Source organism: Rhinatrema bivittatum, chromosome 9 (genome assembly GCF_901001135.1).
Source record: "Rhinatrema bivittatum chromosome 9, aRhiBiv1.1, whole genome shotgun sequence".
NCBI lineage: Eukaryota > Metazoa > Chordata > Amphibia > Gymnophiona > Rhinatrematidae > Rhinatrema > Rhinatrema bivittatum.
In genome coordinates, this window is record NC_042623.1 from 192,464,680 (window position 1) to 192,479,090 (window position 14,411).

A 14,411-nucleotide genomic window follows, 5' to 3' on the forward strand; every position below is an offset into this window, starting at 1 on the left:
TTAGAATCATAGAAACATAGAAATGATGGCAGAAGAAGACCAAACTGCCCATCTAGTCTGCCCAGCAATCTTTCACGGTTATTTTTCTCATACTTATCTGTTACTCTGACCGCTGAGGTCAGGGCCCTTATTGGTAACTTTTTGGTTCTAATTTCCTTCCACCCCTGCCATTGATGTAGAGAGCAGTGCTGGAGCTTCATAAAAGTGAAATTGGTTACTACCCCTAATTGGTTTGGGGTAGTAACCTAATTGGTTAGGGGTAGTAACCACTGCAATAAGCAAGCTACTCCCACGCTTATTTGTTTACCTAGCCTGTGCAATTTAGTCCTTGTTAGTTGTTGTCTGAATATAAATCCTCTTTTCTTCATTCCCACCCAATGTTGAAGCAGTGAGCTGCGCTGTATATGTATTCAAAGTGAAGTATCAGGCTTAATTGGTTTGGGGTAGTAACTGCCGCAACAAGCAAGCTACTCCTGTTACGATCCCGGTCACTAGGATAGTGACCGGGCACTTACCGCTTCCTCCTGCGCCATAGAACGCCCGATCCGCGCCACAGAACGCCCGATTTGCGGCCCTCCAGGCCGCATGGCAGCAGCGTCCCCACGAGGGAGACGCCGCCGAAGACTCCGCCCCTCGTTGGGGCAACGCGCGCGCGCGCGCAGGGCCCCGCGTTTTCAATGTCAGCACCCGGATGTGCTGACACGCCCCCGATGACGTCAGACGCCGGGGTAGGGGATTTAAACCGGGGACCGGGGCTTTTCAAATTGCCTTGCAACGAGGTTCCTTCTACGAAGTACTAGTTGCCTTCTGATTTCCCGGTTCCTGATTTCTGCTGCCTGTCTTGGATTCTACCTGCCTGACCCTGACTTCTGTTTTGCCTGCCGCCTGCCTTGACTTCTGGTTCGTGACCCTGACTTCTGTTTTGCCTGCCGCCTGCCTTGACTTCTGGTTCGTGACCCTGACTTCTGTTTTGCCTGCCGCCTGCCTTGACTTCTGGTTCGTGATCCTGACTTCTGCTTGTCCACCGCCTGCCTTGATCTTCGGTCCGCACTCTGTTCCTGGGTTTCTTCAGTTCTTCGCCTAAGTCCCAGCGGTCCGGGTTCCTACGGGCTCCTCCCGGGGGGACCTCGGACTTCCAGGGTGAAGACTCCTAAGTCCTAGCGACCCGGGCCTCCACGGCTTCTCTGGAGGGGTCACGGGTTTCCAGGTGAAGCTTCATCTACCCAGTGTGAGTCTGCCTCCCGACCGTCCCCTCCGGGTCGGTCGGCCTAAGGATCCACTTCCGGATTTGGACAATCATAACAGTTTGCAAGGCCATGGATCCGGCAGATCTCGCTGGTCTCCAGGCCATTCCAGGGCTCGCTCAGCGACTGGTACAGCACCAACAGGTGCTGGATTCCTTAGTAGCCACGGTGGAGCGGATGGCTACCCGAATGGATGCCGAGCCTCCTGCACCCGTTCCGGTGCCCGCACCCGCTCCGGTTGTCACGCTCCAGACGCCCACGCAGCTGCCTGCCCCGACACGTTACGCAGGGGACGCCAAGGGGTGTCGCGGCTTCCTAAACCAGTGTTTTGTGCGGTTTGCTTTGCTTCCTAACCAATTCCCTACGGATTCCGTCAAGGTCGCATACATTTTTTCCTTGCTGGATGGCAAGGCCCTGAACTGGGCATCACCCATGTGGGAGAAGAGCGATACCACTCTCACTAATCTGGATCTCTTCATGGCTAATTTTCGAGCAGCCTTTGATGAACCCAGTCGTCAGACTTCCGCAACTTCTGAACTATTACAAATCCGGCAGGGTGCCCGTACTCTGGCCGAGTACGCCTTGGAATTCCGCACGCTCGCTATAGTGGTGGGCTGGCGTGATGATGCTTTGTGAGTGATCTTCCTCGAAGGCCTGGCGGGTCGCATAAAAGATGTCCTGGCCGCCAGGGACCTGCCTGAGGACCTAGACACGCTGATTGAACTCGCGGGACGCATTGATCAGCGTCTGCAGCAGAGAGCCAAGGAGATGCGCCTTCCACGGCGTATGTCATCACTGGGTCCTGCTCCTTCGAGGCCGTTCACATCGGTGCCTCGGTCCACAGGAGTTTCCGCTGAACCCTCATCTGAGGAACCTATGCAGTTAGGGAGAACTTCTCTATCTGAAGAGGAGTGCTGCCGCCGCCGGACATTGGGATTGTGTCTGTATTGCGGCGGAAAGGGACACTTCCTCTCTCAATGTAAGGAACGGCCGGGAAACGCCCACGCCTAGGAGTGAGTGAGGAGTGTCTCCTGGGCTATTTCAATGCTGCTTCTCAATGTACAGTACCGGTAACCCTGAAGGTCACGGGAGGTTCGTTTGAGACACGGGCCCTGATTGACTCCGGGGCTGGGGGTAATTTTATCACCCAGGCACTCGTGCAGCAACTTCAATTAACCACGCAACCCCGTGAACCCCCACTGCGTGTTACCTCCATTCATGGAACTCCCTTGCCTGGTAGCATTTCTCTTGCCACCACTCCGATTACACTCCAGATGGGACTATTACATGAAGAGATGATTTCGTTCCTAGTCTTAGAAAGGTCAGTGCACCCAATAGTCCTTGGTCTGCCCTGGTTGCAGCAACATTCTCCAGTAATTCGCTGGGAGGACTTACAGATCACCCAATGGAGCCCTCATTGTTTTCAGTCATGCATTAAGGCCACAGTGGTTCCACCCATTCCATTGGCAGACACCGGGTCACTGCTTCCGGGTCCGTACAGTGACTTCTCCGATGTCTTCTCTAAGGAAAAGGCGGAATTACTACCACACCATCGTCCTTTCGACTGTGCTATCGAGCTTCTTCCCGGTGCAGTACCACCCCGGGGTAGGGTGTATCCTCTCTCTCAGCCTGAGACCAAGGCCATGTTGGACTATATCAAGGAAAATCTCGCCAAGGGATTCATTCGGACATCCAAATCACCTGCAGGGGCGGGATTATTTTTTGTGGCTAAAAAAGATGGCTCATTGCGGCCCTGCATTGATTATCGGGGTTTGAATGCTATTACCAGGAAGAACCGGTATCCGCTACCTTTGATTCCCGAATTGTTAGACAAGCTCCAAGAGGTGCGAGTCTTTACGAAGCTGGACCTCAGGGGGGCCTACAACTTGGTCCGCATCCGTCCCGGGGATCAGTGGAAGACCGCCTTCAATACCCGGGACGGACACTACGAGTACTTGGTCATGCCGTTCGGCTTATGCAATGCTCCTGCAGTATTCCAGCATCTAATGAACGAAATACTTAGGGATCTGCTCAACTCCTGCGTTATAGTATATTTGGACGATGTCCTCATTTTCTCACAAGATTTGAACACCCATCGACGTCAAGTTCGACAAGTACTTCAGATTCTTCGGGATCAGCACCTCTACGGAAGGTTGGAGAAATGTCTATTTGAGCGGGATTCTTTGCCCTTTTTGGGTTATATTGTTTCCGCTACTGGTTTCAGCATGGACCCTGACAAGGTATCTGCAATTAAGAAGTGGCCTCAACCGGTGGGCCTAAAAGCGTTACAACGCTTCCTTGGCTTCGCCAACTTTTACAGGCACTTTATCCCAAGTTATTCACGACTTGTAGCACCACTGACCGCCCTAACTAAGAAGGGAGCTGATACGCAACACTGGACTCCTGAAGCTTGTAAAGCATTTCTAGATTTAAAAGACGCCTTTTTGTTGGAAACTTGTCTACACCATCCTGATCCGCTACGCCCTTTCGTGGTTGAGGTGGATGCTTCTAGTGTGGCGGTAGGAGCAGTTCTGTCTCAGTACTCCAGCTCGGGGAATTTGTTACCATGCTCCTATTTCTCCAAAAAATTCACGCCGGCCGAGAGCAACTATGGGATCGGCGATAAGGAGCTCCTAGCCATTAAATTGGCGTTCGAAGAATGGAGGCAATGGCTGGAGGGAGCTCAACATCCGGTCATGGTATATACGGACCATAAGAACTTGGAGTTCCTTTCACAAGCCCAGCGCCTTAATCCCAGGCAAGCTCGCTGGTCACTATTTTTTAGTCGGTTTGATTTCATTCTCAAGTATCGGCCTGCATCGAAGAATATACGAGCCGACGCACTTTCCCGGAATACCATTTTTGAAGAAAAGGATGACCCTCCGCAGTACATCATCAATCCAGCTAAGGTCTTCCTCGCCAGCACCAGTATCTCCACTCCTGGAAGAGTGATAGTACCTAGACGAGAGTGAAGGAAGGTACTGGAGTGGGCCCATGACTCCCTCACGGGAGGCCACGCCAGTCGAGAAAGGACTTTGTCTCTGTTAAATCGATACTATTGGTGGCCTCGAGTGCGACAGGACGTATACGAATATGTAGCATCTTGCCCAGTCTGTGCCAGACAGAAACCTGTCGTAGGTCAACCCTGGGGGCTTATACAGCCTCTGCCTATTCCCACGGAACCTTGGACCCACATAGCCACGGATTTCGTGGTGGATTTGCCTCCGTCAGAGGGTAATACTGTGATTTGGGTTACCGTGGATGGGTTCTCTAAAATGGTCCACCTAGTACCCCTGCCCAAACTTCCATCTGCTCCAGAATTGGCATGCCTATTCATACAACATATTTTCCGAGCTCATGGTCTCCCACAGAGCATAGTATCTGACCGTGGGTCTCAATTCACAGCTCGCTACTGGCATGCCATATGTAAGAAATTTGGAGTTCAGTTGAATCTGTCCACCGCGTTCCATCCTCAAAGTAATGGACAGACCGAACGGATGAATCGGTCCCTCAAACTTTTTCTTCGCAGTTACATCTCTGAGAAGAGGGACAATTGGGTCTCCCTGCTACCATGGGCAGAATTTGCGTACAATAACCATCAGCATTCCGTCACAGGTCAGTCTCCATTCCGGACCGTCTTTGGACGTCATCTCAGACCTCCGGTACCACTTCCTGTGGATGTTCCTTCTCCTGTAGTCCAATCATTGGCCACTCAGCTTCTTCAACTCTGGAAGACTTTTCAGCAGCGACTCTCCATAGCCGCTCAAAGGACACGGAAAGTGGTGAATCGTCATCGACGGCCCGCTCCAGAATTGTTGCCCGGTATGAAGGTGTGGCTAAGCACCAAGAACCTTCAATTCCCAGGTCACTCTCGCAAGTTGCGCCCTAAATTCTGTGGTCCTTTTCCTGTGGTTGAACGAATAGGCTTGGTATCCTATAAGCTGCGCCTCCCATCATCGTTAGGTATCCACAATGTGTTTCACGTATCCCTTTTAAAACCGGTGGTGTACTCTCGTTTTCATCGTCTTACTCCAGATGATATCACAACCTCTTCTCCGGAGGAACCTGTTTCCCAAGTACATGAAGTACGAGATGTGCGTTTTCACAATCGCCGATGGGAGTACTTACTTGCATGGGAGGGCTGTGGTCCTGAAGAAGACTCCTGGGAACCTGCACGGAATATCTTGGACAAGTCTCTGCTGACTCAGTTTCACTTGGATAATCCCGGGAGGCCTGGTCCTCTTCGGAGGGGGCATAAAAGGGGGGGTACTGTTACGATCCCGGTCACTAGGATAGTGACCGGGCACTTACCGCTTCCTCCCACGCCACAGAACGCCAGATCCGCGCCACAGAACGCCCGATTCGTGGCCCTCCAGGCCGCATGGCAGCGGCGTCCCCATGAGGGAGACGCCGCCGAAGACTTCGCCCCTTGTCGGGGGAACGCGCGCGCGCAGGGCCCCACGTTTTCAATGTCAGCACCCGGATGTGCTGACACGCCCCCGATGACGTCAGACGCCGGGGTAGGGGATTTAAACCGGGGACCGGGGCTTTTCAAATTGCCTTGCAACGAGGTTCCTTCTACGAAGTACTAGTTGCCTTCTGATTTCCCGGTTCCTGATTTCTGCTGCCTGTCTTGGATTCTACCTGCCTGACCCTGACTTCTGTTTTGCCTGCCGCCTGCCTTGACTTCTGGTTCGTGACCCTGACTTCTGTTTTGCCTGCTGCCTGCCTTGACTTCTGGTTCGTGACCCTGACTTCTGTTTTGCCTGCCGCCTGCCTTGACTTCTGGTTCGTGATCCTGACTTCTGCTTGTCCACCGCCTGCCTTGATCTTCGGTCCGCACTCTGTTCCTGGGTTTCTTCAGTTCTTCGCCTAAGTCCCAGCGGTCCGGGTTCCTACGGGCTCCTCCCGGGGGGACCTCGGACTTCCAGGGTGAAGACTCCTAAGTCCTAGCGACCCGGGCCTCCACGGCTTCTCTGGAGGGGTCACGGGTTTCCAGGTGAAGCTTCATCTACCCAGTGTGAGTCTGCCTCCTGACCGTCCCCTCCGGGTCGGTCGGCCTAAGGATCCACTTCCGGATTTGGACAATCATAACAACTCCCATGCTTATTTGTGAATACAAATCCTTTGTCCCACATTTCCTCTTGCCGTTGAAGCATAGAGCAAACTTGGAGTCGCATTAACCGTGTGTATGTTTATTTTTACATTTTAGATGAAACAACCACCACAGAAACCACTACTCTGCCTTCAGAGCCAACAACCAGCACTGCACAATCGACAATCACAGGTAGATCTAACCATTTTTAATTCAGATCTAAAGAGACCTAAGAACAGAAGTTTTTAAAGCTGGCCAGAGTTCGGGTGCAAGACGTAGGTAATAATCTAATCCATGGGTTCTCAACTCAGTCCGTGGGACACACCTAGCCAGTCAGATTTTCAGGATATCTAATATGAATGAGATGAATTTGTATGCACTGCTTGTATTGTATGCAAATTTGTCTTATGTGTGTTAGAAACATAGAAACATAGAAATCACGGCAGAAGAAGACCAAACGGCCCATCCAGTCTGTCTAGCAATCTTTCACGGTTATTTTTCTCATACTTAGCTGTTACTCTGACCACTGAGGTCAGGGCCCTTATTGGTAACTTTTTGGTTCTAATTTCCTTCCACTCCTGCCATTGATGTAGAGAGCAGTGCTGGAGCTGCATAAAAGTGAAGTATCAAGCCTAATTGGTTAGGGGTAGTAACCGCTGCAATACGCAAGCTACTCCCATGCTTATTTGTTTACCTAGCCTGTGCAATTTAGTCCTTGTTGGTTGTTGTCTGATTATAAATCCTATTTTCTTCATTCCCACATGCCGTTGAAGCAGTGAGCTGCGCTGTATATGTATTCAAAGTGAACTATCAGGCTTAATTGGTTTGGGGTAGTAACTGCTGCAACAAGCAAGCTACTCCCACGCTTATTGTGAATACAAATCCTTTGTCCCACATTTCCTCTTGCCGTTGAAGCATAGAGCAATGTTGGAGTCGCATTAACCCGTGTGTATGTTTATTTTTACATTTTAGATGAAACCACCACCACCACAGAAACCACTACTCTGCCTCCGGAGCCAACAACCAGCACTGCAGAATCGACAATCACAGGTAGATCTAACCGTTGCTAATTCAGATCTAAAGAAACCTAAGAACAGAAGTTTTTAAAGCTGGCCAGAGTTCGGGTGCAAGACATAGGTAATAATCTAATCCATGGGTTCTCAACCCAGTCCGTGGGACACACCTAGCCAGTCAGATTTTCAAGATATCTAGTATGAATGAGATGAATTTGTATGCACTGCTTTTATTGTATGCAAATTTGTCTTATGTGTGTTAGAAACATAGAAACATAGAAATGACGGCAGAAGAAGACCAAACGGCCCATCCAGTCTGCCCAGCAATCTTTCACGGTTATTTTTCTCATACTTAGCTGTTACTCTGACTGCTGAGGTCAGGGCCCTTATTGGTAACTTTTTGGTTCTAATTTCCTTCCACTCCTGCCAATGATGTAGAGAGCAGTGCTGGAGCTGCATAAAAGTAAAGTATCAAGCCTAATTGGTTAGGGGTAGTAACCGCCGCAATAAGCAAGCTACTCCCACGCTTATTTGTTTACCTAGCCTGTGCAATTTAGTCCTTGTTGGTTGTTGTCTGAATATAAATCCTCTTTTCTTCATTCCCACATGCCGTTGAAGCAGTGAGCTGCGCTGTATATGTATTCAAAGTGAAGTATCAGGCTTAATTGGTTTGGGGTAGTAACTGCTGCAACAAGCAAGCTACTCCCACGCTTATTTGTGAATACAAATCCTTTGTCCCACATTTCCTCTTGCCGTTGAAGCATAGAGCAATGTTGGAGTCGCATTAACCCGTGTGTATGTTTATTTTTACATTTTAGATGAAACCACCACCACCACAGAAACCACTACTCTGCCTCCGGAGCCAACAACCAGCACTGCAGAATCGACAATCACAGGTAGATCTAACCGTTGCTAATTCAGATCTAAAGAAACCTAAGAACAGAAGTTTTTAAAGCTGGCCAGAATTCGGGTGCAAGACGTAGGTAATAATCTAATCCATGGGTTCTCAACTCAGTCCTCGGGATACACCTAGCCAGGCAGATTTTCAGGGTATCTTATATGAATGAGGTGAATTTGTATGCACTGCTTGTATTGTATGCACATTTGTCTTATCTGTGTTCATTGAGGAAATCTTGAAATCCTGACTGGCTAGTTGTGCCTGGAGAAGCACTAATCTAATCTGTCTAATGGTTACTATGCCAGTGCATTTAGGGAAGTGAAATTCCAATTCAGTAGCATTAAGGCCCCCCATCTAAAAGCAGCAATATCTGCCTAAGCCTTTAAAACATTTTCAAGCTTGTTTTGTCTTATTCCCCGCGTTCCTTTCTTTGAATGTAAAATTCTAAAATAGCCTGTTTATTGAACTTAACTTCTTTTTAGTAAAAACTGTGGGCTGGATTTTCAAAAGGTTACGCGCGTAACCGGCCTTACGCACGCTAGGCTTATTTTCAAAAGGCCCGTCGATGTGCGTAAAGCCCCGGGACACCCGGAGGCAGGCGCAAAAGGTAAAACAAAAATTTGGGGGGAGGGTTAGAGTAGAGCTGGGGGGGGAAAGGTTAGGGGAAGAGGTGGGAGGATCAGGCTAGGGGGAAGGGAACGGGGGAAGGCTGCGCGGCACGGCACACACAATGTGCACAATTGTGCACCCCCTCGCGCACGCTGACGTGCGCAAGTTATAAAATCAGGTGTACATGTGCGCCCGCACACAATCTTTTAAAATCTACCCCATGTGTATTTTGAGAGCAATTTTGAAAGCGACTTTTGCAGGTTAAACTAGTACTCCACACACAGAACTGGCCCTTTAGGAAGTTGTGCAACTGATGCGTGCATAAAACTGAGTGTGCACACTCTGTATGTGCAATTTTATGCACATGGGTAGAGGTGTTCAAGGGGGTGGAGTCTGGGCGGGGTTGGGATTTATGTGCACACTTTTTGAGTTGAAACATTTACATGCACCAAACAGCGGGTATGACTGTGTGCACATATTTTTGCCAGGATAATTTGCAAAGTGGACTTACGCAAATAAAGGTGAATTGTAAAGGCTCAGTGCACGCATTAATTGGGGGATGTGCCAATAAATCAGGCTTGTGCGCGCCGAGCGGATTTTAAAAGTCGCAGAGATACGCACTTATCTCCCACAGTGCGCACCTCTTGGGATTTTTTAAAAAAGGGGCGTGGGCATGAATCGGGCAGAGCATGGGCGTTTCTTCGGGCATGAACCAGAGATGTGCACCTAAATACCGACGCGACCTGGCCCGCGCCCACGGTCCCCTGCTGTGTAAATTTACTTCTGCTGTGGATGGCATGTAGGTAAAACAATTTAAAAAGAAACACTGGGCAAATGTGCGGGGCTTTAAGGGCCAGGGTCACTGTTCCCTCTGCTTGTGTGGCCGCACCCAAACCTTTTTTTTTGTTTTTTTAGCAGCCGCGTACAGCTTTTGGTCCCCCGCGCAGGGATCGGATCAGGCAGGGATAAATCAAACTCCTGCCCAGCTCAAAAAAGTGGCATCACACCTCCCTTACACCTCCTCCCTGGCGGCAGGGGTCATGCTTATCCCCACGTCATCTCCTGCTGCCCTGGGGCCGGTCTGACAGTTTCTCACCGTAAGATCAGCCCCGCAGCAGCAGCAGCAAGAGCTGATCTTCTGATCAATGCAACTCCTGCTGCCCACTGCGCGACTCGGCAGACCACCACGGAGCCTGTCCCACGGTGGCTGAAGAGAAAGAGAGAGAGAGAGTGTGAGAGAAGATGCGGAGGCCACCAGCACTCCATCCTGCTGGTGGCCGAAGATGAGGCTCAGGCCCCTTGGGTATGTGTGTGGCTGGCTGAGAAGTTAGGTGGTGGTGACTGCCTGTGCTTGTGTGTGTGGGTGGGTGACTCCTTCTCACCCTGGGTGGGTGAGATGCTGTGGGTGTTTGTGAGAGAGTCTGTATGTATGTGGGGGTTGAGAACCTGTGTATGTATGGGGGTGGGTGAGTGGAAAGCTGTGTGTGTGTGTGTGTGTGTGTGGGGCTGGGTGAGATCCTATGGATTCATGTGTATGTGGGTGGGTACCTGCCTCTGTGTGTGGGGGTGAGGGTAAGAGCCTGTGGGTGGGTGAGAGCCTGGGTGTGTGTTTGAGGGTAGGTGAGAGGCTATGTGTGTGGAGGTGGTGTTTGAGAGCCTCTGTGTGTGTGTGTGTGTGAGTGGGTGGGGATGTGTGTGTGTGTGTGTGTGTGAGTGAGTGGGTGGCTGGGGATGTGTGTGTGTGTGTGTGTGTGTGTGTGTGAGTGAGTGGGTGGGGATATGTGTGTGTGTGTGACTGATAGTGTGTGGGTGTGAATGGAGTGATGAAGGGAAAAGACAAGTGAAGAAAAACCCCCCAGAAACAAAAGACCAAATAAGGGTATGTGGGGGGAAAAAAAAAGCCTAGGACCAACCAATTAGAAAAATAAGATCAGACAACAAAGGTGAAAAAAATGTATTTTGAATTTTTGGTGATTGGCATATGTTATATTTGGAAATGTGTATTACATATGTGTATTTTATTCTTTCTGCAGTATTCCACTGTTCAGAGTCTGGTTTCTCAGATTTTCCATTTTATTTTTGTCTGCATGTTTCTGTTTCTAATTTGTAGTCCCCTGTTCTGTGTTAGGTAAGGGTCGGTCTGTGTTCATCCTGAATAAATGAGGTGTGGTATTTCTGCTGGCATGTAGTTTTTCTGTAGGGCTTTTTTCTATTAACCCCAGTAGGTGTGGTGTATTAGTGTTCTAGGGTATGGAATAATTGCATTGCTGCCGTGTGTGTGTGTGTGTGTGTGTGTGTGTGTGTGTAAAAGGAGGAAAACTGAGTGAGTCTGCATGAGAGTCTGGGGAGTGAGTGTGTGTATGTGCGCGCGCTTTTGTGTGCTTGTGAGAATGAGAGTGAATACGCAAGTGTGTTAGTGTGTGAGAAAGTTTGTGTGCCTGCTGCTCCAATGTTCTGTCTGAGGATTGCCTTGTTGTGAGCATAACATTGATAGGCTTTTTGCATCAAAGAAAGTAGTGCTCTCAGGCTAATGAAACCAAACATTTTTGCTCACGAGAAATTGGTCGGAGCTAATTAGGGGAAGTGAAGGACATTAAACTAGGGGGTTTGGAGGACCTCTCTCTTAACTGGGTGAACTGGGGACGAACTGGTAAAACTGGGAATAACATTGACGCGCACCCATTTTAAAAATCCCCTAATTTACCAGGGAGAGGCGGGATGTGTGCGCCCATGTGCCTGCCCCCTTAATATTTGGCACACGTGTGCATGCGGCCAGGCGCGCATACACGTGTGCCGCGTCCCTAGGTGTGGGCCTGAAAGTCACTGTCCCTAGGCGCATATTTGCAGGCTGTCTCGTGTATGATGATACATGTGAGGGCCAGCGCAGCACTACCCCGATTTAGCTAGACTCACAGTTTGCGGGGGTGGCTTAAGCAGAGGAACCTTCAGGAACTTTACGCACTAAATAATATTGTTTCAAAATTGAAATAAAATTAAAAGATGGAGATGAGAGTCTTGTGTTCTAAAGGCTTATTCCATTTTGTGTTTGTGGGCCAGAATACGTAAATCTGCCAGCCCTAATTTGTCCACCGGGATTCTTCTTTTGCCTGTGCTGATACTTTAAAAGTGTCAAGGTTTCAGTGACATCAAATTTTAGATTTCACTGAAAAGAATCTGCTCACGGAATTTGAATATCGGAGAAAATTCAGTCTGCCGTGGGGAAATGTGCACAGGTTTTAACAGTTAAAAGAAGAAACAGTCCTGCAGTTTGCAGTCACCTGTAATTCACGCGTGATATCTTTTCCCTCCCTTCACAGCTGTTGGTCCCACCACAGAAACCACAGTCCCATCTTCCACTACCACCAGCATCACCACCGCGTTGTCAACATCAGGCAAGTCTACAGAGAAGAGCCAGACAACCACTTCCACAACAACCAGGGGCCCAGGGACGTTAGTAATTAGGCATTTGAATGAGTTGCAAATGCCATTAAATATGCCCGCCGAACTACTAAAAGTTATTTTTCATTTTCTGCCCAGGTCAATGCCACAAGTCTGGGTTTCGGAGCCCCAGTGCTGATGAATATTCGGCTTAGTCTAATTTGGATTTTGTGTGCAAGTTTTTAAAAAAAACAAAAATGTCCCTTAGAGGCCAATAAACTACCCCGAGGTCAGCCGGTGCTGGTGGGGCAGGAGCAAGCAAGGATCATTCCTGCCCCCAGAAGAACCACCGCCCACCCCCCTTTTGAGGGACGAGATGGGGTTGGTCAGAAAAGAGGGCTGAGCTTGCTTTCCAGCGTTTGGATTTTATGTTTGAGGCCTGCAAGGGGCTTGGAGTTTGAATGAGGTCCATGAGACCAACAGGGGAATTTTAATTAGGATGGTGCAAGTAGGTAACCAAACACAGCCCCAGGGCCCCTTCAAATCCCCGTGCAGTTCACGTGACTCACTGGGGGGGGAATCTCGTTAAAGTGCTGTTATTTTCTTTGTGAAAACAGGCCTGGGAAGACTTTTTTTCATACGCCTGTTTTCACAAAACGTCACATTATTAAGCTGCTTTGCATGATTTTGCATCGTAGCAGTTCATTAATGTGGCACTTTAATGAACTTTCACACATAGTGGACTAACCCAAACCTTTACTACTGCAAAGCCGAGTTTGATGATATATTTTTTTTTTTGACCAAACTGTTTATCACACAAAAACATTTTTGCCCCAGAGATGAGTCAAGCGTGTAAATGTAAAATGCTATTGAAGGAATTTTCAGAAACCACTGATGGGCGTAAAATGCATTTCCACATGTAAAACCTATTGACAATTCAATGGCATATATTGTAGTGAGTTTCAGAAGCCCGCTTCATGGATAAAGTGCATTTACACACTTTAAGCTCAGCTTTAAGAACGTGTAAATGCTTTTGAAAATCAGGCCCAAAGCATCCATTTTTACCTTTGTTTTACAAAGTTTTTTACATGAAAACTATTTGGGTTTTTTTGCCGAGTTTTGCATCTTTGTGCATTGGCCTCTTTTGTTATTTAGCATTAAGAAGCAGACAGGAGATGCACTAGCTTAACGAGTCTTGCTAAAAGCCTGCCGCCATATTAATACAGTAATTCCTTTCAGGCCGTGGTACTTGCAGTGCCTCAGGGGACCCTCACTATAACACTTTTGACAACAGAGTCCATCATTACATGGGAAACTGCACTTACACTCTCTCCAGACTCTGCAACCAGTCCACCCGTCTTTCGTTCTTCGATGTCTCCACCAGCAACGAACACAGAGGTTCAAACACCAAAGTGTCCTACGTGAAATCGGTCCATGTGTTGGTGCACAACAACCTGATCACTTTGCTGAAAAACAAGAAAGTGCATGTAAGAGGCGTTCCTCTCCTTTGCTAGCACGCATTCTCCATCAGGGCAGCCCTTTAGCTGAGCCAGCATCAAAGCCGGTAAAACAATTATAAAGGAGAAATCGCATCGTTCAGAAAGCAAGCCCCGGACTCCTCTATCACGGTCCCTCAGCATCCTGCCGGGCTCAGCAGAGCTGGCTGTGCAGTACCCAGAAGGCAGCTCACCATGAATAAGATTCAGTCTTATTTTTTTACATTTATATGTTTTATCCCAGCTTGGGCTTTTGATTACACTTATTCGGTTTTGGTATTGCTGTTTGAGCATCTGGCTGCATGTACCAAAAATTCTTTTTGGGGGGGATTTCCGTCATGTGTGGGATTCACGGTGACCCTAAAATTGCTCAGCAAATAACTTTGCATTAAATCTTTAAGGGTGGGGAAAACCACCTCCTCCTATTTATGTGAGAGAGGCCCATGTCATCCCTGAAGGGTGAGCACAAACTGAGGGTCTGGGGTAAAGGTGACCTCTGGCGCTTGCGTGGCAAACACTGAAAACTGTTTCTTTTTTCTAAAACCTTAACGGCTTAAAATATTCTCCCATTATCAGAAAGTTTCTTGTGGGCATATTAGCTTGAGCCATCAAGTGGGCGATCACCAGGACCCAAGTAGTAATGAGTAGTTCGGACGGCAGATGAGAAGGAAAGAGCAG

The 14,411-nt window shown here is 48.7% G+C and overlaps 1 protein-coding gene across 1 annotated transcript in view; it reads left to right on the forward strand.

The window, feature by feature from the left end:
* LOC115099616 (IgGFc-binding protein-like) overlaps nt 1–14,411 on the forward strand; it is a 277,960-nt gene that overhangs the window by 223,605 nt on the left and 39,944 nt on the right. Inside the window, exons 69-74 of the mRNA XM_029617348.1 lie at nt 1,897–2,028; nt 6,457–6,531; nt 7,312–7,389; nt 8,171–8,248; nt 12,177–12,251; nt 13,477–13,724. Of these exons, the coding sequence (XP_029473208.1) occupies nt 1,897–2,028; nt 6,457–6,531; nt 7,312–7,389; nt 8,171–8,248; nt 12,177–12,251; nt 13,477–13,724 (686 nt within the window). The remainder of the gene's footprint in view (nt 1–1,896; nt 2,029–6,456; nt 6,532–7,311; nt 7,390–8,170; nt 8,249–12,176; nt 12,252–13,476; nt 13,725–14,411) is intronic.